Source organism: Scyliorhinus canicula, chromosome 17 (genome assembly GCF_902713615.1).
Source record: "Scyliorhinus canicula chromosome 17, sScyCan1.1, whole genome shotgun sequence".
Classification (NCBI taxonomy): Eukaryota; Metazoa; Chordata; class Chondrichthyes; order Carcharhiniformes; family Scyliorhinidae; genus Scyliorhinus; species Scyliorhinus canicula.
In genome coordinates this window covers 57269733-57295251 of record NC_052162.1, presented here as the reverse complement: position 1 = coordinate 57295251, position 25519 = coordinate 57269733, and the positions used below count along the sequence as shown (strand labels likewise).

Genomic DNA, 25519 nt, shown 5'->3' with positions numbered 1-25519 from the left:
CTGTAGCATTTATTGTTGAATCTTTACATTTTGATTTCCTCCAAGCTTTGAGATGGAGTGGAGAGTTGTTGTTCAGTGCCCTATGGCTTCTTTTTTTTAAATGAATTTAGAATAACCAATAATTTTTTCCAATTAAGGGGCAATTTAGCGTGGCCAATCCACCTAACTTACACATCTTTGGGTTGTGGGGGCGAAACCCACGCAAACACGGGGAGAATGTACAAACTGCAGACAGACAGTGACCCAGAGCCGGGGTTGAACCTGGGACCTCGGCGCCGTGAGGCAGCAGTGCTAAACACTGCGCCACCATGCTGCCCCTCTATTGGCTTCTTGGACACCATCAGTAAGTCCCTGAATTCTTAAGAAAACAGCCAGGCATTTTCTGTTTTGTTACAGGAGTTCTTCAGGGCAGTATCCTGGGCACAACCACCTTAAGGCACTTTATCAATGATCTTGCCGCCATCCTAATAAGAAGTGAGGATGTTCACTTGTGGTTGTGCAATGTTCTATTCCATTTGCAATTCCTCAGACAATGAAGCAGTCTATGCCTGCATGCAGCCAGACCTGGATAACATTCAGGCTTAGGCTAATAAATTGTTAAATAACATTTGTGGCACAAGTGCCAGGCACTGAACATTAAATCTAATCATCTCCCATTTTCATTCAATGGCACTACCAATGCCGAATCCCCCAACATCAATATCTTCGGATTAGCATTGGCCAGTAACTTAACTGAACCAACTATATAAGTACTGGACTACAAAAGCAGGTTAGATGCTGGGAATTCTGCAGTGACTAACTCACCACCTGATTCGCCAAAGCCTGTTTACCATCTACAAGGCACAAGCCTGGACTGTGATGGAATACTGTCTACTTATCTCGGTGAATGCAATTCCAACAACACCCAAGAAGCTTGACACTAGGTGAAAACAGCACACTTGATTCGCACCCGTCCATCACCTTAGTCATTCACTCCCGTTACTGCCAATGCAGTGTCAGCAGTGTGTACCAAAACAAGATGCACTGCAGGAACTCACTAAAGTTATGGCAGCTGCACTTTCCAAAGTCATGGCCTTTACTACCTAGAAGAACAAGGGCAACAGGTACACAGGGAGACGACCAGCTGCAAGTTCCCCATCCTGAGTTGGAACTATATCATGGTTCCTTCATGGCCATGGAGTCAAAATCCTGGAGCCCATTCCCTAACAACACCTTGGCGGTAGACTCATTTTATGGACTTCAGCAGTTCAAAATGTGGCTCACCATCACCTTCTCATTGGCAGTAAGAAATGGACAATAAATGTTGGCTGCGTCAGCGATGTTCACCTCCCATGAACATTTAACAAAAATTAGACTACATATTTTTGAACTGCAGCAATATCAAGGTAAATTATAATGTGACATAAAGTTAATCACTTCCATTGTACTCTGTTTACAAGAATGTATTGTGTGCAGGAAATGTTTGATTCTCCACATATTTGTTACATGGATTGGAAACTCAATCAGACTGAGACTTTGGCTAAAAAAAAAAGGAGACAGTTTATTTAACACATAGATAAATGAACAGTATTAAGCACAAACACTGCCTTTACAGTCATTATGCGCTTGTTAACCTCAGAAAAATCAAGCTGTTTTCCACAAGCTTAACTCTTAACTTTGAAATTAGCCTTGAGAGTAGCTCTTGAGTGGAAAAATCCTACCTCATTTCGAATTGCTCAAAACCTTTGCAAACCTAACAAGTTGTAGAGTTAAATGCTGTCATTCTGAGATAACCTCACACCAGCGAAAAAATTACTATGATTCATTGCACCTTCCCCTTCTCACAGGTCAGACCCAAGACAGCTATTAATTCAACATCACAACCTCCAGGTTATCAAACAACTTAGGATTTTTGATTTGAATGTGATGGTGCATTCACTGATTCGTGCCAGAAACCACTGTCCAGCAGCTATCAAAAACACCATTCGGCCGCCGAACAACAATGACTGAGTTCAATTAAATTAGTATTTTAAAATTATTTTGATCAAAAGAAATTAAGGATTTCAAGCCCACATTGATGCCTTTGGCCTTCCAGTCTGTAAAGCATATTCCTGTACTTTGGCTACATTTACATTGGAAGTAAATCAAACTTTAGAAAGAGATTGCACGTAGCACAGTGGTTAGCACTGTTGCTTCACAGCGCCAGGGTCCTGGGTTCAATTCCCACTTGGGTCATTTCTGTGCAGAGTCTGAACATTCTCCGCATGTCTGTGTGGGTTTCCTCCAGGTGCTCCGGTTTCCTCCCACAAGTTCCAAACGACATGCTTGTTAGGTCAATTGGACATTCTGAATTCTACTTCAGTGTTCCTGGCGAGTAGGGGCTTTTCACAGTAACTTCATTGCAGTGTTAATGTAAGCCTACTTGTGACACTAATAAAGATTATTGTTACAGTATGAAGCTGGCTGCATGGGATTGAGATCTATCAAAAGAGATTAACTTGTTTGTTTTAATAACATTATCCCTCTGAAAATGTATTATGGTTGGACAGAGTACATAGGGAGAAGCTGTAACCACTTACAAATGAATGAGAGGGCACAGATTTAAGAGGATTTTCAAAAGAAGCAAATGTGATGTGAAAAGAAACTTTTTCACACAACAAGTGATTCAGGTCTGGAATTCATCGACTGGAAGTGTGGTGGAGGAAGGTTCAATTGAGGCATTCAAGAGGTCATTATAAGATTACTTGAACAGGAACAAATTCAGGGGAAAAGGCAATGAGTCATGATGCTCGTTTGGAGAGCTGGTGCAGACATGATAGGCCAAATGGCGTCCTCCTGAGCCGGTTCAATTCTGTGGTCCTGTGAGAAATCCCAGCAATTTACTTTCAAAATGACACATGAATGAAAAGCAGATGGAAATGAACTCCCTCCAGAAATAGTCATTTAAAATAAAAAACAATTGCTGAACGTGAATCAGCAAGTGAAAAGCAGTTATAAGGATAGGGGACATGGTAGCATAATGCTTTTGTTCCTGGCCTAGTAATCCGAAGGCCTAGATTAATGATTTGAAGACAGGAGCTCAAATCCCACCGTAGCAGCTGGGGAACTTAAATGAAGTTAGTAAAAAAAAATCTGGAATTACAAGCTAGTATCAGCAATGGTGAACATATACATATGCTGTGACAACCCATCTGGTTCACTAATGTCCTTTTGGGAAGAAAACCTTACCTCACTTGGCCTATATGTGACTTCACAGCTACAGGAATATGGTTGACTTCAACAGCCCTCTGAATTGGCCCAGTAAGCCATTCAATTAAAGGCAATTAGAATGGGCAGTAAATGTTGATCTTGCGAGCGACGCCCAAATTCTGTGAATTAATTAAAAAAGAATGGTGCCAGCATTGATGGTCAAAAACTTTGGTCAATCTTTTCATAAAGTGGGCAATGTTGGACAACGTAGATTCAAATTGATATCCCAGAGGTTATCTTTGAGAGATGATAGTATAGTTTCACAGAAAGTTTACAGTTTTCTCTAGAATTTTCCTTGGGATTCTTCACGTCTTTCAGATGAGTGAATAAATTAGGAAACATTTATGATTCTATGAATTGCCAAGTTACGAATCATTCATCAGCTGGAGTGGGCCTGATGAGCCAAATGGTCATCTCATATTTCATGTTTTCTCAAATTCCTATTTAGAAAATGATTTGGGATTGTATACATTTACATAACTGCAATTACAGATATTTAAAAATCAACCGCTATTACAGAAAATCAGTTTGGGTATGTTTTACAAACGGAGGGGGGGGGGAGGCTAATGATGGAAATGGCCCTATTCAGAGTTGAGGAAAGGATATGAACGTGTATCGATCAACTTGCAGACTGAGACAGAGGTTTCACAATTTGATGAGAAAGACGAGTCAGCCCCACGGGCCTCCGAGATATCTGTGCTTCTCCAATTCTGCCCTCTTCCATTGCTGTCATCTCAGCTGCCAAAGCCTTAAGCTCTGGAATTCTCTCACTAAACCTCTCCGCTTCTCTTCCCTCCTTTAAGACGCTCCTTAAAACTTTGTCCTTTGACCAAGATTCTGGTCATCTACACTAATATCTCCTGATGTTACTTGGTGTCAAGTTTGGTTGATAACATTCCTGTAAGGCAGCTTAGGATATTTTACTATGCTACAGGCATGATATAAAACAAGTCGTTGTGAGTGTAAATGTAGGGAAAGCTGATGAAGTTTGAGTTTTAATTACAGAAGGTTTCCTTTAGCTGTAGGATGGCTCTTTCCTCCGTCTGGAGTAGATAATTATCTATGAATGGAAACAGCTCACTGGGTGTGACTGGTTGAATATAACGTTCCCTGTCTGTGCCATATTTGTCAATCAAGACAACATTAAAGTGCATACTGGATAGGTAATAGACCTGTCTGCAAAAGAAACCAAAAGAAGCAGAGGTTAATAAAGTTGGCACACAACTTTTCCAATTTATAAGCAGAGTGTATTGTTCGTGCAAAGGTTGTAACCAATGTAACAAGTAACATTTGGCTCCAGTTGCCCACTGGAGGAGGCCAGTGGACTTCTTCAACAAAATCGAAGATAAAATATTCGCTACCAAACTGCCTCCGATTATTTATTGTAAATCATGGAGGATGGTGACAAGGAATGACCACAAGAGACCAGTATTTGTTTCTTAGTGTTCAGGATTAGGTTAAAATTCAATAATCATTCTTACCATCAATCAACCCTTACCATTGGATTTTCCGTGATTTTCTTGAATCAATTGATCGCATTTAGAAAGAGAATTGAATTTAGGCAAGTAGTGAGGTTCTTTTGCTATGTTCAGCTCGGCTATCTAAACCAACTTTGTTTGTTCACAGATCAATCAAAATTTATTCCACATTTAAAAGCCAATTCAGCATCAGCCTTTTACCTGAGTTGATCAACAATTTCTGAAGAAAGCCGCTGTTCCTTTATACGTCCTATTACTCTTGGTGGACTTCCAACCAATTCTACTATTGTTACTTGTCTCAGTTCCAGACCACAGGCAGCTTCCTGAACAAGAGCAGAAACAATGCTTCAGCCAGAGAACTTTTTTGGCATTTAAAGCTTAATGATCATTCTCTATATAGGCAATATGCTATCCACAGTGCTATCCTTTGCAGCACCCATTATAGTAAATATTGTCTTCTAATGATTGTATCAAATGGAAGATTAGAATTTAAAAAATCATGGTTAGAGATTTCCATTGTATTCATTAATCTAAGATATGAGTATTTACAGTCTCTAAAATGATCTCGAGATAAAACACCCAAAATGCTCATTTTCAATACCACTCCCCAACCAATCAGATGGATTTGACTATTGCCCAGGTTTACAATCCTCACTGCCCCTCCCTGACTGAGAATGCTTCCCCATTCATTCATCAGCCCATTCCGTGAGAAAATCCCTCCTCAGTAACCTTTGATGCCACGGCATGGCAGTTCTAACTTTACCAGCTGGAATCAGTCACTTCCCAATTGTTTGGGAAGTTAGGAATTCTTGTTGTTGAGATTATTGCCTGAGGAGTGAGCATGGCCTGAGCTGAATCCTCCAAAACCTCCAGGAGCCAGTGATCATGCCCGGTGGGGGTTCATCCCTAATGTCTCCACCCATTCCCTCCTTTCCGACACTTCTTACCCTGGGCTCTGCCTTCTATTCCACCTCCCCCTCCACAATCCTGCCTCCCACCTCTGATATCTGCCTCTGATCTCTAATGCCTGCTTCATTCATGTCACTCAGTACCTGAAGGGAATTAAATCTGGACACTGACAACTGGGTGGACCCAACACAATTGGTCCAGGAACTGATTAATTATCTCATCTTCCCAATCCCATCCATTTGTGAAAATAAAATCTCCGGGGTCTTCTGAGTCAGATTTCTAGGACAGGGATCACTGAATATATTCCATTATGAATTTCAGTTCCTCTACCAGTTTTCATACAGTGGACGGGTCACATTATTTGTTCTCCCTCCACTCAGCAGTCTGTGGAAAACTTTTATTTTTAATGACTTTAAACTGACGCTATGGCTCAGATGGTATTAATTGGAAAGAGAGACATGCTGTCAAAGTTTTCCATTCTTGAACACATGGACAAATGCAAGAATACCAAAAATTAACTCCCTGGTACATTCGCCATGGTAATGCCTTGACCAGTCAGAGCTGTCCAGCCTCACAATCAACATCCTTTTTTCATGCAGTATAAATTGTTGCTTCCTTTGAAATCTGGCTTTCTTGCCTCTGTCATGATGACTGCAATTTGAAAAGCTTCGACAGCATGTTTCTTTTTTAAACAATACTCAAGCTCTGTTCAACCAAGCAGCTAATTGGAAAGCTCATTAGTGAAATCTCTATTTCAACAATTTTGTGTGCTGAATATCAGTATAATGATTATAGTGTTTAACTGTACTGCACTTTACTGCAAATATCTTACTAAAAGTTTATTTGAATAGCTCAGCTAGAGAGTTCATTTATTCGATGTTATCAGTCTATTTTCACATAAGTTGGAGGGAAGGACAGAAAGAGGCCGAGTAAGTTTTCCTAAATGACCATTGACTTCCCTTCTGCTGTAACAAGATTTAAAAGTTGTGTATTCATTTATGATACGTAGCGTCGCTGGTTAGGCCAGCATTTATTGCCCATCCCTAGTCATTTATAAAGGGAGATCTCCAATAAACATTGTTCAGCAAGTTGCTCATTTGAGAAGAGTCTGAATTCCTCAACATGATCAAAATGATTAATTACAGAATCACAGAATTATTACAGTGCAGATAGAAGCCATTTGGCCCATCATGTCTGCACCAGCTCTCCAAATGAGCATTTTAACTTCTCCTGCCTTTTCCGTGGAGCCCTGTACATTATTTAAATAGAAATAATCATCTAATGCCCTCTTGAATGCCTTATTTCAACCTGCCTCTACCACACTTCCAGGCAGTGCATTCCAGACCCAAACCACTTGCTGTGTGAAAATGAGTGTGATTTAACCACAGCACTGCACCTGGCGTGGATCTGGGTGCACCGGTTAACTAGCGGGAAAGGTCAAAATTGAGATTTGTGGCAGGATCGAATCAGTTTGCAATCTAACCGGTCTGTTCAAAATGGTGAGTTCGGAATCACGCCCAAATATGGCGAGCATATCATTGACCCCGACTTGCATTAATTTCCATCTGATTAGTGTGATTGAAGGCAAATGTAACGGCCTCCCAGGAATTAACCGGCTCCCCAGACGAGAAATCACACAGGCTTCGATTAGTGCTCTTTTTTAAAAACGTGAAGGTGGTGCATTAGCTACTGAAGGGAAGTGAGGAGGTGAGTAGCTATTTCCATATTCAGCCATGCAGCTCAAGGGCACTGGATTGCTGCCCAGTGCTCGGGGGATGGGGGACCCCTCGGGTGGGTGGGGGGTTTGGTCAGGGGGGGTGTTTAAGGGTTGCAGGGGCCGCCACTGGGCAAGGGCTCAGGTGGGGTGGGGGTTGAGGGGCTTTTTGTCTGTGAAGGCTTCAAGCCATCTTGAAATATTGTGGATAACAGGAGCAACTATAGCTGCTGCCTGGCTGTCATACCAAACACTTCAAGAGTCCTGTTCTTGGTTATATGCTGAACGTCACTTTAGCTCCCTTTGAATGTGAGCAGACTAGCTTCACGGCTTAAGTTGTGAGAGCACTTCACAGCTGCAGGTTGTATTTGTTGCTTACTCCTGCTGGTGACTCATGGTGCCTGGAGGCTGCTGTTGCAGTTTCCCTCCTTTTCTGTAGCCGGAAAAAAGGACAGATTATTCTAAGATATCTGTGTCCTGGAGCACCAGGCTCAGGGCGACGTATACGAGTCTAGAAGACAATCCAGTTTGAAGCAGGAAGGCGCTGTGGGACCTGGTGTGCGACATTGTTCCAAATGGGCCACCAGATGGCGCCATTGAAGAAATGCTGTCGCAGATTGCTGATGCTTTTGTTAGAGTGCTGAATGCTGCATGTAACAGGCACATCACCGTGGGATAAACACGCTGGAGGTCAAGGTGGTCAACTGTACCTTGAGCGCCAGTGGAATACTTGGATGCCAGAATTAGGTTCCAGCGAGATTAGACTGTGTGATAGGGCCTGCACAGCTGTGGCTCCTGGATGGAAAACAGCACTGATACGTGGAACAAGTCACACATTGATGGACATATAGGGCGGAATTCTCTAAGCCTCCGCGCTAAAATCGCGTGGGGCGGAGAATGTGCGTTAGACCCGCGGTCGGGTCCGACGCTGCTCCCGCGATTCTCCGGTCCCCAGAGAATCGACGCCAATCGGGCGTGCACAGTCGACACGGCGCCTGTCGGGGGCCATTGATAAAGGCCCCCTTGGAGATTCTCCCAGTGCAGCTGGCCGAGTTCCCGCTGGGGTGGTTCTCTCACGGCGGGCACTCGGCATGTCAGCTGCGGACCCAGTCCACAGCTGCCCTGGTGGGGTGCAGGGGGATCATTCACCGGGTTGGGGGGGGGGGTCTCCAGGACAGCCAGGCTATTGATTGGGGGCCTCCGATTCACAGCCGCGCGCGATCTGGGGGAGTGCTATCTTCTTGCAGTCGCTCCGCGCGTGGGTCGGCCATGTTGCCGGTACAGGCCGCCCCTTTGCACATGTGCGGACCCCTGACCGGAAGTGCAGAGGCGGAGCTACGAGGAGTACGCTGGAGCCCTGCTAGTCCCCTGCAAATTGCAGAATCACCCTGGACTTACTAAGTCCAGAGTGATTCATGCGTGTTTTATGGCTGGCATGAGGACATAACCCCATTACTGGAGAATCCCGCCCATAATTTCTGTGACAAAGTTCCCGACAAGGGGCAGCACGGTAGCATTGTGAATAGCACAATCGCTTCACAGCTCCAGGGTCCCAGGTTTGATTCCGGCTTGGGTCACTGTCTGTGCGGAGTCTGCACATCCTCCCTGTGTCTGCGTGGGTTTCCTCCGGGTGCTCCGGTTTCCTCCCACAGTCCAAAGATGTGCAGGTTAGGTGGATTGGCCATGATAAATTGCCCTTAGTGTCCAAAATTGCCCTTAGTGTTGGGTGGGGTTACTGGGTTATGGGGATAGGGTGGAATTGGGGTTACTGGGTTATGGGGATAGGGTGGAATTGTTGACCTTGGGTAGGGTGCTCTTTCCAAGAGCCGGTGCAGACTCGATGGGCTGAATGGCCTCCTTCTGCACTGTAAATTCTATGAAATTCTATGATTCTATGTTAATACATTCGCAGGCTTATCATCCATTTCTGTTGAGGAACCTGTGAGGGGTGAGACCGTGTATTTGTTTTTATTGTGAGCTAATATAGCTTATATTTGTACCAATATGGAACGGTGATGTTTCCTTGTTGTTCAATGGTTTGTGTGATTTGTGGAATGTTAAGTAGTTGATTTTCAAATCTTTGTTACCTTTGACCGTTTAATAAAGAAAATGTTCACAAGTGGAGTCTCATGGGTACACGTGCCGTGGCTGAGACGATGATTATTGCATCGCATTTCAATCAAACTTTGGAGCCTGAACAGTTTGCCTGAACTCTAGAAGTGCCAGCACCATAGAGGCAGCTGCCAACTAACAAACACTAAAGAACAGGGCTTCAGCACTGGGATATCCTCGTGACCAAAGGGTGAGTGTGTGGATCAGGGGAGGGAACCTGAGCACGGTCTCCGTAATGTTCCCAGCAGGGGTCGGTGGTCTGGGCTCAGGGGCTCCTGCTGTGGCCACGGGTGTGTGCGCAGAGTGAGATTTTATAGCACAGCAGGCTCGGTGGATGGCACTCAGAGAAGGTGGGACAAGTAAGGGTGGGGGAGGCTTGGGGGATTTGAGGGTCCCAGGGTGGAAGCCATAACTGATTGTTGGCCTCTCTCCTTCTCCAATTCCTTATGGATGGTGGCGTTGATCCCGAAGAGAATGCCCTCGCAATGCTGGTGGCAGACCGAGCGGCCAGATGCCGGAGAAGGTAGCAGTGTTGCTGCAAGCTGGAGGTGGCACCCAATATACTCCCTGAAGACCCGGCCGCCCATCAAGTCAAGGAGGAGCCAGAGGGGGACACCAGCGACGGTCCAAGGTGTATAAGAGTCGTTGGTCTGTCAAGGAGATGACGAACAGCATGTGCCGCAGGAGACTCCGTCTCAACAAAGAGACAGTGCGCCACCTGTGTCACATCCACGTGGACTTGGCACCCGTGGAGGAGGAGGACACCTGTGCCCAATGGCCACGAACATCACCGCAGCCCTGAACTTGTATGCCATCGTTCATTCCAGGGCTTGAGCACGGACTTGCGCTGCAGTATACAAGTTACAGCCCACAATTGCATCTGTTAGGTTACAGATGCCCTGTATGCCCGGGCAGCTGACTACATTAACTTTGCAGCCCACCAAGATGCTGGGGCTGCAGGATTCTCCGCCATTGCTAGGTGCCCTCGGTCTAGGGCAGGGGTGGGCAAACTTTTCCGTGCAAGGGCCACATTTAGAAATTCACAATTTTAAAGGGCCGCATAGTATATTAAGTAAAATAATTACTTCACCCGGTTATGATTCTGGGCGCCCCATATAGAACATAGAACAGTACAGCACAGAACAGGCCCTTCAGCCCTTGACATTGTGCCGAGCAATGATCACCCTACTCAAGTCAACGTATCCACCCTATACCAGTAAGTAACCTAACAGCCCCCCCCCCCCCATTAACCTTTAAAAAAAATAATAAAAATTTTTTAAAAAAAATTAAAAAAAATTTTTTTTTTTTTTTAATGACTTGGTGGGCCGCATAAAGACATTTGGCGGGCCGCATGCGGCCCGCGGGCCGTAGTTTGCCAACCCCTGGTCTAGGGAGTAATTGATGGTACGCATGTCGACCTGCGCGCACCGGGGCAGTAAGGGTTTGCACTCCCTGAATGTTCAACTCATGTGCGACCACACCCCAGGATTATGCACAATTGTGCACGCTTCCCAGAGAGTTTGCATGACAGCTATATCCGTGGACACGGAGATTCCCAGAATCTTCGAGAACCACCCCAGGATGATGGGTTGGCTCTTGGGAGATATGATATACCCGCTGAGGTCCTGGCTGATGATACCAGTGCGGAGGCCGCAGACCGAGACCTGATATAATGAGGCTTATGTTGCCACCCGTAACGTCAATTTCCATTCCGCGTAGCTACAGATTATGACACCATCCTCCCACCTCATGCAGTGCCCACTCAGTGATCTTTAATCTTCTTGATCGTACATGGTCTACTGCTATGTCTAGGTGTGTCCCCAGGATGCACATCAGTGGAGGCAGCCTGCTGCTTTCCACACCCTGTGGCCTTTGATGCCCTTGACAGACGTCCTCTGAAGGACTTCGAGGTGTAGGACGGCAGCCAATTTACCGGTGTCACTGGCATAGCTATGCCACCCTGTTCTGCCTGCTGCCTTTGAGATGCGCTGGTGTGAAGAAGGGTGTGGGGGAGGGGGGGGGGGGGGGGGGGGGGGGAGGAGAGAGAGAGAGAAAGAGATTTGGAAGAATTGAAGACTGCTGTCGTCTCCTTGGTGGCAGACACTGGGTTGGCTTCCAGCGCTTCCTCTTCCCTGAGAGTGCCCGTAGGGCCCTGAGGTCTCGATGGGACAGAGGGGCAGCTGGAATGAACTCCTGAGGTCTCTGCTTGATCTGGCTCCGCCGGTCCTGGCGCCTCCCCATTGTCTGCACCATGATGTCAACGCCGTCAGTGATGCTCCTCAGTGACTTCGGCCCATCGCGGGCCGGAGAATCGCCGGGGAGGGGCCCGCCGACAGGCGTGGCGCGATTCCCGCCCCCGCCGAATCTCTGGTGCCGGAGACTTCGGGAGACGGCAGGGGCGGGATTCACGCCGGCCTCCGACACCCGGCGGGGGGTCGGAGAATCCCGCTCGAGGTCTAACTAGTTTTGTATAAATTCAGCATAACATCCTTGTTCTTGTACTCTATGTCACTATTAATAACTTAGGATACTGTATAACTGTTCTCTCCATGTGACCTGCCACTTCTAGTGACTTATGCACATGTACACCCAGGTAGGTACCTCTGCTCCTGCACACTCTTTACAGCTGTTCCCCTTATGTTATATTGTCTGTCCATGTTCTTCCCATCAAAATGAATCACCTCATACTCCTCTGCTTTGAACTTAATCTTCCACCTATCTGCCCGTTCCACCAACTTGCTTGTGTCCCTCTCAAGTTCTACACTGTCCTCCTCACAGTTTGCAATGCTTCCAAGTTTTAAAACATCCGCAGACTTTGAGTTTCTCCTCCACACACCACTGAGATCTAAATCATTAGTATAGATCAGGAGGAGCAACGGTCCAAATATCAACCCCAGGGGAACCCTGCTACAAACCTCCCTCCAGCCCGAGGAATATCCATTAACCATTATTCTCTATTTCCTATTGCTCAATCAATTTTGTATCCACATTAGAACATAGAACATAGAACATAGAATAGTACAGCACAGAACAGGCCCTTCGGCCCTCGATGTTGTGCCAAGCAATGATCACCCTACTCAAACCCACGTATCCACCCTGTACCCGTAACCCGACAACCCCCCCTTAACCTTACTTTTAAGGACACTACGGGCAATTTAGCATGGCCAATCCACCTAACCCACACATCTTTGGACTGTGGGAGGAAACCGGAGCACCCGGAGGAAACCCACGCACACACGGGGAGGACGTGCAGACTCCGCACAGACAGTGACCCAGCCGGGAACCGAACCTGGGACCCTGGAGCTGTGAAGCATTTATGCTAACCACCATGCTACTGTCCCTTGCAGCAGTCCATTTTAAATCCTAGTGAGAAACAAATTCATATATGTGCAACATAAAATGATTATTGTTACTGTTTCCAGATGCAACTACACCTGTAAGGAATAGATAGAAATATAGTTAGAAGGTTTTTACCCCTGCTCATCTGTATTGACTATCAGGTCCCATTTACTAACCTGCAGCGTGTTTATTTGCAGACTGTAGTATCTATCAGATGAACTTGGAGAGGATATGATGAGGAGTCGCTGCATTTCATAAAACTGGTCCAAGAGAGCGCCCACTGAATTCACATCAACATTAATCTCAATTACTGCAATGATATGAAAGGAAGAAAATATTACCTCCCAGTTCACACACATGACATATTTTGTCTGTTTGGCAGCCTGCATGTAAAGAGGCAGCCAAGGGAGGCGAGTGCAGAGGAGACCAAAGTCCTTCCTATCTGATGCTCAGCTACTGATAGGATTGAATTTATGCTGAATTTATCAAGTAAATCTGGTAATATTTAGTAATAAATGTCACCACAGTCCCAGAGGCTGCCCTCCCCTTTGAGAGCTGACTGGTGGCGATTTAACATGAAGGTCACCACACCAGACGAGGGGCAGGATTGAGAAGGCGAAACCTTCTTAAATAACTTCAGCCTTGGTGGGAGGATGGGATTGTTGTTATTGATATGGGGATTACATTACATTCGTTACTGATTATTGTTTATTGTTGGGTGTAAATTTGGGAGAAAATCTGAAAAAGGAGAATTTTAAAAAATTAAAATAAATAAATAAATAACTTCAACCGGTACGGGAATTGAACTCACACTTCTGGTTTTGCTCCGCATCACGAACAAGCTGTCTAGTCCACTGAGGTGACCAACTCTCGGAAAGATTTAGTCATGAAGGAACGGTTAGTTGTACACATACAAGGATTCTTCATGTGCTGAATCCCAAAATTAATTGATACTACCCATCCATTTGTACTGTATGCGGACACAAACCTCCCAAGACGACAATTCAAATGCAGTTGGCGAAACGCCGAGAGGCTAAAGGGATAAGAGGGACATGAAAATTGCAATAAAAAAGTGAAGAACAGCTCCACTCAGGCCCCAACTGCCGACTGACAGGTTCTAGATGCAAGGTACCTTTAAAAACATGCAGCAGATGGCAGAGAGGGGAAGCAGAGTCCAATGTCATCCTTTTGAACAACCTCCCATCTGTTTTGGACCAAGAGGGGCTGCTGACTTATTTAAAAGCTGCCTGAAATGTGAATCATGTGGTAAATGTTCCAACTGATATTCCCCAGTGGGTCATGCATTTCTAAGGCAACAAACAGGCGGAAAGCGGTTGAAAATCCCCCACATTGTCTCTTTCCTTTGACTGTAGTACTTCTTCCCAGAACAAAAAACTCCTTCCGCAGCCACATGATTAAAAAGGTTAGGGTATATCCCACCATTGATTCTCCCTGGCATCATTTGAAGTGATCGCTGAGGCTAAGAGAGCAATTAGCGAGCCAATCCAAAATGGCTGACTGAGCATATCTGTGCGACCACTTACCAACTCTAAAGTTCTGTCTAAACCGAGGGTTGTGACTGCCTCCTGGAACTAAGTATCCAGGTACCCCGCCCCTCCCTGATGCCCTACAAGGCCCCTGCTTAGCGGCTCTGAGTTGAAGCTTCCTCAGCTGTAGACACTGCTGATATGGTTGACAGTGATTACAGTGCGTTCCATAGATTCCCGCATATTGGCTTGCAGGACACCACCAGTCAAGGGTGGTGCCACGGGACACCACCAGCCCTGCCGTTTCTAGCCAACCTTCTTTATTCAATTAGTTAATAATTTGCACCTATTCAGTAATAGAACATAGAACATTCAGTGCAGAAGGAGGCCATTCGGCCCATCGAGTCTGTACTGACCCACTTAAGCCCTCACTTCCACCCAATCCCCGTAACCCAATAACACGGCCTAACCTTTTTGGACACTAAGGGCAATTTATCATGGCCAATCCACCCAACCTGCACGTCTTTGGACTGCGGGAGGAAACTGGAGCACCCGGAGGAAACCCACGCCGACACGGGGAGGACGTGCAGACTCCGCATAGACAGTGACCCAGTGGGGAATCGAACCTGGGACCCTGGTGCTCTGAAGCCACAATGCTAGCCACTTGTGCTACCGTGCTGCCCACACAAATAGAAAGTGGCTGACTGAGCTTGGAGACAAAGGAAGAAAACTCACCAACTAGTGGAGGCTAAAGTATAAAAAACTGTTGCCCTTTCCCCCTCTGCTCTGAGTTTCTCACCTGAACCAAATTCCTAACTGCACACATTTTCATCTACGTTTCACTCGGGCTGAGTCTCCTCCCCATCACCAAGAGATCATTCAGGGTATGTTTTTGTTGGAATCATAACAGGGCAAATGCAAGTTTGTAGTAACTATGGCTGCACACTTCTAAAATCTACATTTGAGAGTATCCCAGGTGAAAAGGATTAAAGTTTCTTCTTTCCCTCTGTCAGATTTGAGTATCTTAAGTAGCATAATTCTGTGTAGTGGCAATCCAGTTCTGAATCATGGTGTGCATTCCGGGCCCACTGTGATGGTTCTGCTGCTACCAGATTGTTTCTTCATTAAGCCTACTGAAAAACTTCCTGGTGATGCCTTAAAAGAGCATCAATAAACTCCTATGCAGCTCCCAGAATGGAGAAAGGAGCTCCAAGACCTTGCTACATTCCATCCATTCATTCATCTCTTCCATGCCTACAGAGAGACATGTGAGGCAGACGTGAGGCACATAATCATGTCCTCATGTCTGTTCCAATAGTTTGATGCCCTGTCACCACCTTAGCTATTAAATCCTGGGGTGGGATTTGGACACAGAGCTAGCAGATCAGAGGCACCTCTTACTGTATCAGGACTAAAATAATTTTAATATTGTTTGAAGTTGGCTGCTGGTCGCTGTGCTGCAAACAGACCTCAGACCGAGCAGGCCTGTGGATGGATTCGGTGTCACATTGGCAATATCCAAGAAATCCACTTACATACACAAGATGGTGTCGTTCCAGACCAACTTCGATTAAACAGACACACTCTTTTGTAGGTTCCCTGACGCTCATATCCTCCCTCACATGTGTAAGTGCAGGTCGCCCCATAGTTATTCCCAGCAGACGTACAGGTGATATAACCATGGACTGGTGGCTTCAGAAGAGGGCATCTTCTAACTGACAATCAAGAAATAGATGAATATTCAAATTTTACAGTGAGAAACATTGCAGATGCACAACAGGTGATTGATAATGAAGAGACCACTGCCGTCTATGTGACCTATGTTTTAAAAATAGTCAATCCACACTCTCCCATACCTCTAGTACACTATTCACCTCTACCACCTCCCCTGACAGTTGTCTGATATGTTTGCCACTCACAGTTGAACAGTCAACTTGTCTATATATCTGAGCCTGAGATCTATAGGCTTTGTAATCACATCACATACATCACTGGGGTGCAATTATCTTGGATACTTCAGTAAGAGCACCAACGAGCCTTCTTTTCTCCATACTGAACAATCCAGAAGGTTATTTACCATAAGGGCGGTTATGGCTGGACGTGCAATGCATTCCTCTGTCTAACATTTTTGCAAGAGTATTAATCAATTCATTTTGAACAAGCAACAGAGGATTGTCAGGTTAAGACTTCATCCATTAAAATCAGCAATAATTTGCAGCTTCATGTTAATTGCACGAACAGTAAGGCTCTCTAATAGCTCAGTGGATAAAATACTCTGCCTGGTGTTACAAATTAGTGATACAGAACAAGGAAATGTTCGATCATTAATCTGTCCTGAGCTCATTAATCTGCCCTAGCTCATGCTTTCCAAGACAGTGTGGGCATGACAACTGGCACTGGAAGTGCTAGAAATGTGCAGGACTTCTACTCCAGATTGTTCATTGCTGGGAAGGGTGAATGTATGGGAATCAGCTGAGTTCAGACTGAGATCCAGCAGGACATACTTATTGATCAAACTGGCCTGCTGGACCTCATTCTTACTCTTTCCAGAGCCTCGCACATTTACATAGAACTTACAGTGCAGAAGGAGGCCATTCGGCCCATCGAGTCTGCACCGGCTCCTGGTAAGAGCACCCTACCCAAGGTCCACCCTATCCCCATAACCCAGTAACCCCACCCAACACTAGGGGCAATTTTGGACACTAAGGGCAATTTATCATGGCCAATCCACCTAACCTGCACATCTTTGGACTGTGGGAGGAAACCGGAGCACCCGGAGGAAACCCACGCACACACGGGGAGGATGTGCAGACTCCGCACAGACAGTGACCCAAGCCGGAATTGAACCTGGGACCCTGGAGCTGTGAAGCGGTTGTGCTATCCACAATGCTACCGTGCTGCCCCTCATGACGAATATTTACTTGGATGAGACCCCGAATAGCTACCAGAGCCTATGCAGCCGGTTGTGACCGAAGGCAAGGACTCCACATGTAGCCAGATAGATGGGATACAAGAAGGTTTATTCTACTACTCCACAATACAATAACTCTCTCACTCTCCACTCCTCCTCAGGTTCCTGTTCCCCCACCTGTTCCCAGGCCAGGGTTTATATTATGTGGGGGATCCTCAATTGGGAGGAAGCTCTGCATTCGAAACACCTAGGGAGTTCGTACTGTAAGGAGGGGAATATGATACAATGTACATTCTACCTACTTTAGGGGTTGTAACACAGCCCATATCCAACAAGTGTCAGCAATCAGGAAAGTAAAGGGATAAAGTACGAACAAAATTAGAGGCATAAAATAGGCTTTTTACCATTTATGACAGAAAAGTTCTAAATGACCAAATTGCCTGCTTTGAATTAGCACCAAACTGAAATGCACCAGCCTGCGACCCCAACCTCAGCTGCTTGCTTTCTAACTTCCTAACTTCATCTACCGGAGAGCAGTTCCTCACTGAGAAACAGTGGCTCCACCTTATAAGTATAAATCTCAGTAGAGGAAGCAGTGAATGAGTCTCCCATCTTTGTGTACGTCGGTAAATTTTCCACCTCTCTTTGGAAATCTGCCCATTATACCAATCAATAGTATCAACAGAATCAAGAGAAGCTAAGAACTGACATAGTTGTACACTGGGCCTTCCAGACCCTTGAAATTGGGCCTCTTTGAGAGGATCAATTACCATTGAAATTTCAGCAAATTACTCCCTTTGGAGTAAACAGAGTATTCAAGCGCATGGCTGCTCCAGGACCACCAGCGGATCGGACAGGTCAATTAAGAGCCCTTATGGCCTCTGATAGCCATGTAAATGACCCCATTATCAGGGTTTGGGATCCGTAGTTTCCACTTTGGACTATAAGGAGATCTGCTGCACCATTTGTGCCAGTGGAGTGGGCACACTGGAATTTCAGCTTTGGCTTTCTCTGCTCCATTTCCCAGTATTATTTCTATTATCTCATTTCCTCTTATCTAGTGTTTCTGCTTCCATCTATCTGCTTTTCACTGCTCACCCAAACTCTCAGTCGCTCATTCTTTTTTCCTTCATCATTCGTTGAACTGACAATACATTTCTTACTACAGTATCACCAGTGTTTGTTTCCCTGATGGTTAATTTGAATGGAACAACTTCTACAAATGTCATTTTTACTGTTATTTGGAGATGCCGGCGTTGGACTGGGGTGATCACAGTAAGAAGTCTTACAACACCAGGTTAAAGTCCAACAGGTTTGTTTTGAATCACTAGCTTTCGGAGCACAGCTCCTTCCTCAGGTGAATGATGAGGCGGGTTCCAGAAACATTTATATAGACAAAGTCAAAGATGCAAGACGATACTTTGAATGTGAGTCTTTGCAGGGGAATGTAATGTGACATGAATCCCAGGTCCCGACTGAGGCCGTACTCACGTGTGCGGAACTTGGCTATAAGTTTCTGCTCGGTGATTCTGCGTTGTTGCGCGTCCTGAAGGACGCCTTGGATAACGCTTACCCGAAGATCAGAGGCTGAATGCCCTTGACTGCTGAAGTTTTCCCCGACTGGAAGGGAACATTCCTGCCTGGCGATTGTCGCGCGATGTCCGTTCATTCGTTGTTGCAGCGTCTGCATGGTCTCGCCAATGTACCAAGCTTCGGGACATCCTTTCCTGCAGCGTATGAGGTAGACAACGTTGGCTGAGTTGCACGAGTATGTACCACGTACCTGGTGAAGAAACGTATAGCCAAGTTCCGCACACATGAGTACGGCCTCAACGAGGACCTTGGATTCATGTCGCATTACATTCATCCCCCACCACCTGGCCTGGGCTTGCGAAATCCTACCAAATGTCCTGGCTTGAGACAATTCACACCTCTTTAACCTGTAATTACCCCTCTCTCCATTTGCTCCATCTGAACCTGTAGACTTAATTACCTGCAAAGACTCACATTCAAAGTATCATATTGCATCTTTGACTTTGATTTTTACTGTTGGTCATCCTATCATACATTCCAGAAAGTGGTAACTAGAAGGGCAGTGAAATATTTGGTAGGTAACCTACCATGAACTGTGACAGTGAATTTGCAGGAGGATTTGTTCCTCTCTCTGTCATATGCCACATAGCGAATAATATGTTCACCCTTTCCAAACTCAGAACCTGGGGGTGGTCCTTTCAGAACAATTCTGTGGAAAAAAAAGACAGGGAAGAGAAGACTGTCAGCCAGATCCCAGGAATTGATACACTGCTGTTGAGTCATTTCAAACTCTGATGCCCCAACCTGAGGTGTGAAGCTTGATCAAAGCCTGAGGTGTGAACCAGAGTTCTTTTTTCTTGCCCTCTTACTGGCTTGCTGCCTGAAATCTATGGATTTTACAGGGCACCACGGTCCCTGTCCTCTTCCAGCTACAAAGGTGAGGGAGAGGCTGCTTACAATCCCAGCGGCCTCCCCACAATAATTTAATGCTGAGAGCAGCATTACAAGACTTCCACCCCTCACTCGGGAGGAAGTCCCCATCTCGCCAATCAGATGGCCGACCGAGCTGTAGCCACAGCAGCGCTAACAGGGAGTGGTGGCCACTGCTGGAATTACAGGCAGTTCCACCTCACTGAAGGGCCCTGCAGGTAAACCCAGGCTCTGGGTTTCAACAAGGGCAGTGAGGGTGGAGGGGATCTGGGTCCACAATATTAAATAGGGAGCAGCCTTTGGTGGGGGCAATGTCTCTGATGGGTCCGGGCTTCCTCAAAAGGTAGACCCAATCCCTTTCCTAACACCATCCAACACTGCTAAAGCTGTTGAGCTTCCCATGTTGTGTGAACCCACCCTCTCACTGCCCTACCCCTTGCCACAGGTAAAATACTGGCAACATGGGATGAAGTCCTCAAGTCACCTTCCATGCTAACCGGGATCTAACATGAAAATACTTTAAATACTGCAGCTCCCAGGAGAGCTGTGCCACTCTTTAGATTATCAAGAAATATAAACCCTGAAGATCCAATGATTAATCTGTAGCCTGAACTGAATGGAGTACAATTGGCCTCAATACCCTGAGCTATAAAATAGTAAATTCTGCCAGAACCCCATTAAATCTTTGTTGGAAAGTTTAAGATATGAGTTGAAAACCAGAGAGAGCCAAATTGTGACTGTACACATGGTCTAATCATCTCTCAATGATTGGCTGCCTAGATGCACATGAAGAATCATTACTTGAGAGACACTGGGAAATCTCCACCTGGGAGCCAAAGTGTTGATGCCAGGACTGAATTGCGTGCGGTCCGCGTTCCCGTTTGGGGCCTTATTTGTGGAGATAATGTGCACTCTGCTGGCGCAAATTCCAAGCAATTCTCGGCCTAGTGGGCATTCTAACCGCGGGGCCAGAGTTAGCACTAGAGAGTTTTTTGCTCCGCTTACCAGACACCACAGTGGCCACCAAGATGGCTCAGAGAAGACTTACATCCCCCGAGGTCCAGAGTCCGAGGTGGACCCATAGCTCCATGCCAGTGAGGAGCGGAAGGACACCCTCTTCCCCAGCATGGGCTGCAGGCTCAAGCCTCCCCTCCTGAACATTGGCTGGGTGGTGCTGGCAGAGGCTGAGAATGCTGCCATTCTCACCAGGAGGAGACTGGGCTCACTGCTGAGGATTCCAAAGCCCACGGTGCAGGTTTGGGGTGAGCTTTGCTGATCCTCTGCTTTTCTGCAGTAGGGCAGCGTTTCTGAGGATTACCAACACCTGGTGGGCTCCTGATTGAATTTGGACTCGACCATCCCCTTGATGATACAGCTGGGGCATGAGGGTGTCCGGAGGGACGGCTTGGGTGGGTTTCATGGTGACCCAGAGGCCTCTTGAGCATTTAAGGGACACAGGCTGCACTCAGCAGTGTGAGCAGCCGGGGCCTATAAGGAGCACCAAAGGGGTGCATTTAAAAGATAGACTACAGTAATGGTGGTCTGAGCCAGGCCACTCCGATCCTGAGGGGGGGGGGCACCAAATCACTACCCACTACTGCCCGCTACCAGGGCAGCCACCCCCCCAGCACGCCCAACAGTTTTCAACAGTTTTTCAGTGTTTTTTAGCCTCCCACTCCCCCACTGCAAACATGGTGCCCAGTCCACATTTGTAAATATTGTAATTCACACCCATGAGACTTCCGCCCGAGAGGAGCACAGCATCACGGAAGGGCGGAGCATTCTGTGTCCTGAGACATTATGAGAAATGGACAGAACTATAAGGGTTAATGTTATGTCCGAATCAACCATTAGAGGGAGCTAGATGCTGAAAAGCATTGGGGGGGAAGGTGGGGGAAGGGAAAGTCAGGGAACCAAGAGGTGAAGGAATCAGTGGGAAGCGTAGCTGCTTAGGATTACAAAAAATCACAAAAAGACAGAGCTCAGGAGAGGTTACGATAGTCCCCATCTCACAAAATATGACACAGTGTATGGAAAGGCTCAGTAAACCAAGGTCCACCACACTAAGAAAACAAAAAGGGACAGTCAATAGGGAATTAAAGGTGCTATATTTAAATGCCCGCAGTGTACGGAACAAGGTAGATGAGCTTGTGGCCCAGATTGTGACTGGCAGGTATGATGTGGTAGGCATCACAGAGACGTGGTTGCAGGGGGTTCAGGACTGGCAGTTAAACATCCAGGGATTTACAACCTATCGAAAAGACAGAGAGGTGGGTAGAGGGGGTGGGGTTGCCTTGTTAATTAGAAATGAAATTAAATCAATAGCACTAAACGACATAAGGTCAGACGATGTGGAGTCTGTGTGGGTAGAGTTGAGGAACCACAAAGGCAAAAAAACCATAATGGGAGTTATGTACAGGCCTCCTGACAGTGGTCAGGACCAGGGGCACAAAATGCACCACGAAATAGAAAGGGCATGTCAGAAAGGCAAGGTCACAGTGATCATGGGGGACTTCAATATGCAGGTGGACTGGGTAAATAATGTTGCCAGTGGACCCAAAGAAAGGGAATTCATTGAATGTTTACAGGATGGCTTTTTGGAACAGCTTGTGATGGAGCCCACGAGGGAACAGGCTATTCTGGACTTAGTGTTATGTAATGAGCCAGAATTGATAAAAGATCTTAAAGTAAGGGAACACTTAGGAAGCAGTGATCATAATATGGTAGAATTCAGTCTGCAATTTGAAAGAAAGAAGGTAGAATCAGATGTAAAGGTTTTACAGTTAAATAAAGGTAATTACAGGCGCATGAGGGAGGAACTGACGAAAATCGACTGGAAGCAGAGCCTAGTGGGAAAGACAGTAGAACAGCAATGGCAGGAGTTTCTGGGAGTAATTGAGGACACAGTGCAGAGGTTCATCCCAAAGAAAAGAAAGGTTATCAGAGGGAGGATTAGGCAGCCATGGCTGACAAAGGAAGTCAGGGAATGCATCAAGGCAAAAGAGAGAGCCTATAATGTGGCAAAGAGTAGTGGGAAGTCAGAAGATTGGGAAGGCTACAAAAACAAACAGAGGATAACAAAGAGAGAAATAAGGAAGGAGAGGATCAAATATGAAGGTAGGCTAGCCAGTAACATTAGGAATGATAGTAAAAGTTTCTTTAAATACATTAAAAACAAACGGGAGGCAAAAGTAGACATTGGGCCACTCCAAAATGACGCTGGTAATCTAGTGATGGGAGACAAGGAAATAGCTGAGGAACTTAATAAGTACTTTGCGTCAGTCTTCACAGTAGAAGACATGAGTAATATCCCAACAATTCAGGAAAGTCAGGGGGCAGAGTTGAATATGGTTGCCATCACAAAGGAGAAAGTGCTAGAGAAACTAAAAGGTCTGAAAATTGATAAATCTCCGGGCCCAGATGGGCTACATCCTAGAGTTCTAAAGGAGATAGCTGAAGAAATAGTGGAGGCGTTAGTTATGATCTTTCAAAAGTCACTGGAATCAGGGAAAGTCCCAGAGGATTGGAAAATCGCTGTTGTAAGCCCCCTGTTCAAGAAGGGAACAAGAAAAAAGATGGAAAATTATAGGCCAATTAGCCTAACCTCGGTTGTTGGCAAAATTCTAGAATCCATCGTTAAGGATGAGATTTCTAAATTCTTGGAAGTGCAGGGTCGGATTAGGACAAGTCAGCATGGATTTAGTAAGGGGAGGTCGTGCCTGACAAACCTGTTAGAGTTCTTTGAAGAGATAACGAATAGGTTAGACCAAGGAGAGCCAATGGATGTTATCTATCGTGACTTCCAAAAGGCCTTTGACAAGGTGCCTCACGGGAGACTGCTGAGTAAAATAAGGGCCCATGGTATTCAAGGCAAGGTACTAACATGGATTGATGATTGGCTGTCAGACAGAAGGCAGAGAGTTGGGATAAAAGGTTCTTTTTTGGAATGGCAACCGGTGACAAGTGGTGTCCCGCAGGGTTCAGTGTTGGGGCCACAGCTGTTCTCTTTATATATTAACGATCTAGATGACGGGACTGGGGGCATTCTGGCCAAGTTTGCCGATGATACAAAGATAGGTGGAGGGGCAGGTAGTATTGAGGAGGTGGGGAGGCTGCAGAAAGATTTAGACAGTTTAGGAGAATGGTCCAAGAAGTGGCTGATGAAATTCAACGTGGGCAAGTGCGAGGTCTTGCACTTTGGAAAAAAGAATAGAGGCATGGACTATTTTCTAAACGGTGACAAAATTCATAATGCTAAAGTGCAAAGGGACTTGGGAGTCCTAGTCCAGGATTCTCTAAAGGTAAACTTGCAGGTTGAGTCCGTAATTAAGAAAGCAAATGTAATGTTGTCATTTATCTCAAGAGGCTTGGAATATAAAAGCAGGGATGTACTTCTGAGGCTTTATAAAGCACTAGTTAGGCCCCATTTAGAATACTGTGAGCAATTTTGGGCCCCACACCTCAGGAAGGACATACTGGCACTGGAGCGGGTCCAGCGGAGATTCACACGGATGATCCCAGGAATGGTAGGCCTAACATACGATGAACGTCTGAGGATCGTGGGATTATATTCATTGGAGTTTAGGAGGTTGAGGGGAGATCTAATAGAAACTTACAAGATAATGAACGGCTTGGATAGGATGGACGTAGGGAAGTTGTTTCCATTAGCAGGGGAGACTAGGACGCGGGGGCACAGCCTTAGAATAAAAGGGAGTCACTTTAGAACAGAGATGAGGAGAAATTTCTTCAGCCAGAGAGTGGTAGGTCTGTGGAATTCATTGCCACAGAGGGCGGTGGAGGCCGGGACATTGAGTGTCTTTAAGACAGAAATTGATAAATTCTTGATTTCTCGAGGAGTTAAGGGCTATGGGGAGAGAGCGGGTAAATGGAGTTGAAATCAACCATGATTGAATGGTGGAGTGGACTCGATGGGCCGAATGGCCTTACTTCCGCTCCTATGTCTTATGGTCTTATGGATACTAAGCCTTCTGGGAGAGTGTTGAGAAGAAGGCTAGGAGAAAGACTGTGGGGAAGCTAGTGTGAGTGAGAGCAGATCATGGTGATTATATTAGTGTAGAGATTAGTGGTAGATGAGTGTGGATTGTATATTGATTGTCAATTGTTTATTATATAGAAGTAAGAGGTCGAATTCAACTAAGTAGTGTAAATAAATCTTTAGCTTTGTTTAATACAAAAGGTAGTTGTGGTCTTTGTGAACTCCGCCAACCATCATAGGATCTGAACCACAGAGAACACCAACCCGCTACTCAGATTTAAATAGATGCAAATGCCTGTTTAGCATGTCGGCACCAGCACGGGTGTAAACCTAGTTATTGCCACCAGCGAGGGACTTGGAGCATGGCTCCCGTATCGGCACCTGGCACAGACCCCGGTTTTGGCCCAATGCATGATTCTCTGCCCTACCACAGTTCGCGTTTGCGGCGCTGTGAGGTAGAGAATTTCGCCCACTGTCTGGCTATCTGCTTCCCAAGGCAATGGAAACTTACACACAAAATAATTGGAGAAAGTGTGGAAGGAAGTGCAAAATGGGAAATAGAAGATGAAGCAAGGACGGGATGGAGGAGAAGGAAGGGAATGGAATTGTAAGGCAACTATAAAATGTCATATCCAACGTAAATTAAAATTAGTGAAAGGGTCACAATATTCCATTTCAAAGTACATTGAAAAAACCTGTTTAGTGGAAAACACATTATAAATGTATGAACATTTTGTGCTGCAATGATAGGAACTTTCAATGTTACATTAGAAGGTGTGTTCACGTCTCCCGGAGGGGTCCGAAGGAGCGGACCGCTGGGGCATACATAGCGGGCATGTTCGAGAAGTTACTGGGGGATGGGATGTTCTCCCGACCCTTGGA

The 25519-nt window shown here is 45.9% G+C and overlaps 1 protein-coding gene across 1 annotated transcript in view; it reads right to left on the bottom strand.

Moving 5' to 3' along the window:
- Positions 1-1523: 1523 nt before the first annotated feature.
- The window catches only part of srpx2 (sushi-repeat containing protein X-linked 2), a 103611-nt gene continuing 79615 nt past the window's right edge, over positions 1524-25519 (bottom strand). The window contains exons 7-11 of the mRNA XM_038775634.1: positions 19299-19420; positions 15803-15982; positions 12957-13090; positions 4908-5029; positions 1524-4404 (exon numbers count right to left, since the gene is read on the bottom strand). Of these exons, the coding sequence (XP_038631562.1) occupies positions 4224-4404; positions 4908-5029; positions 12957-13090; positions 15803-15982; positions 19299-19420 (739 nt within the window). The 3' untranslated portion in view covers positions 1524-4223. The remainder of the gene's footprint in view (positions 4405-4907; positions 5030-12956; positions 13091-15802; positions 15983-19298; positions 19421-25519) is intronic.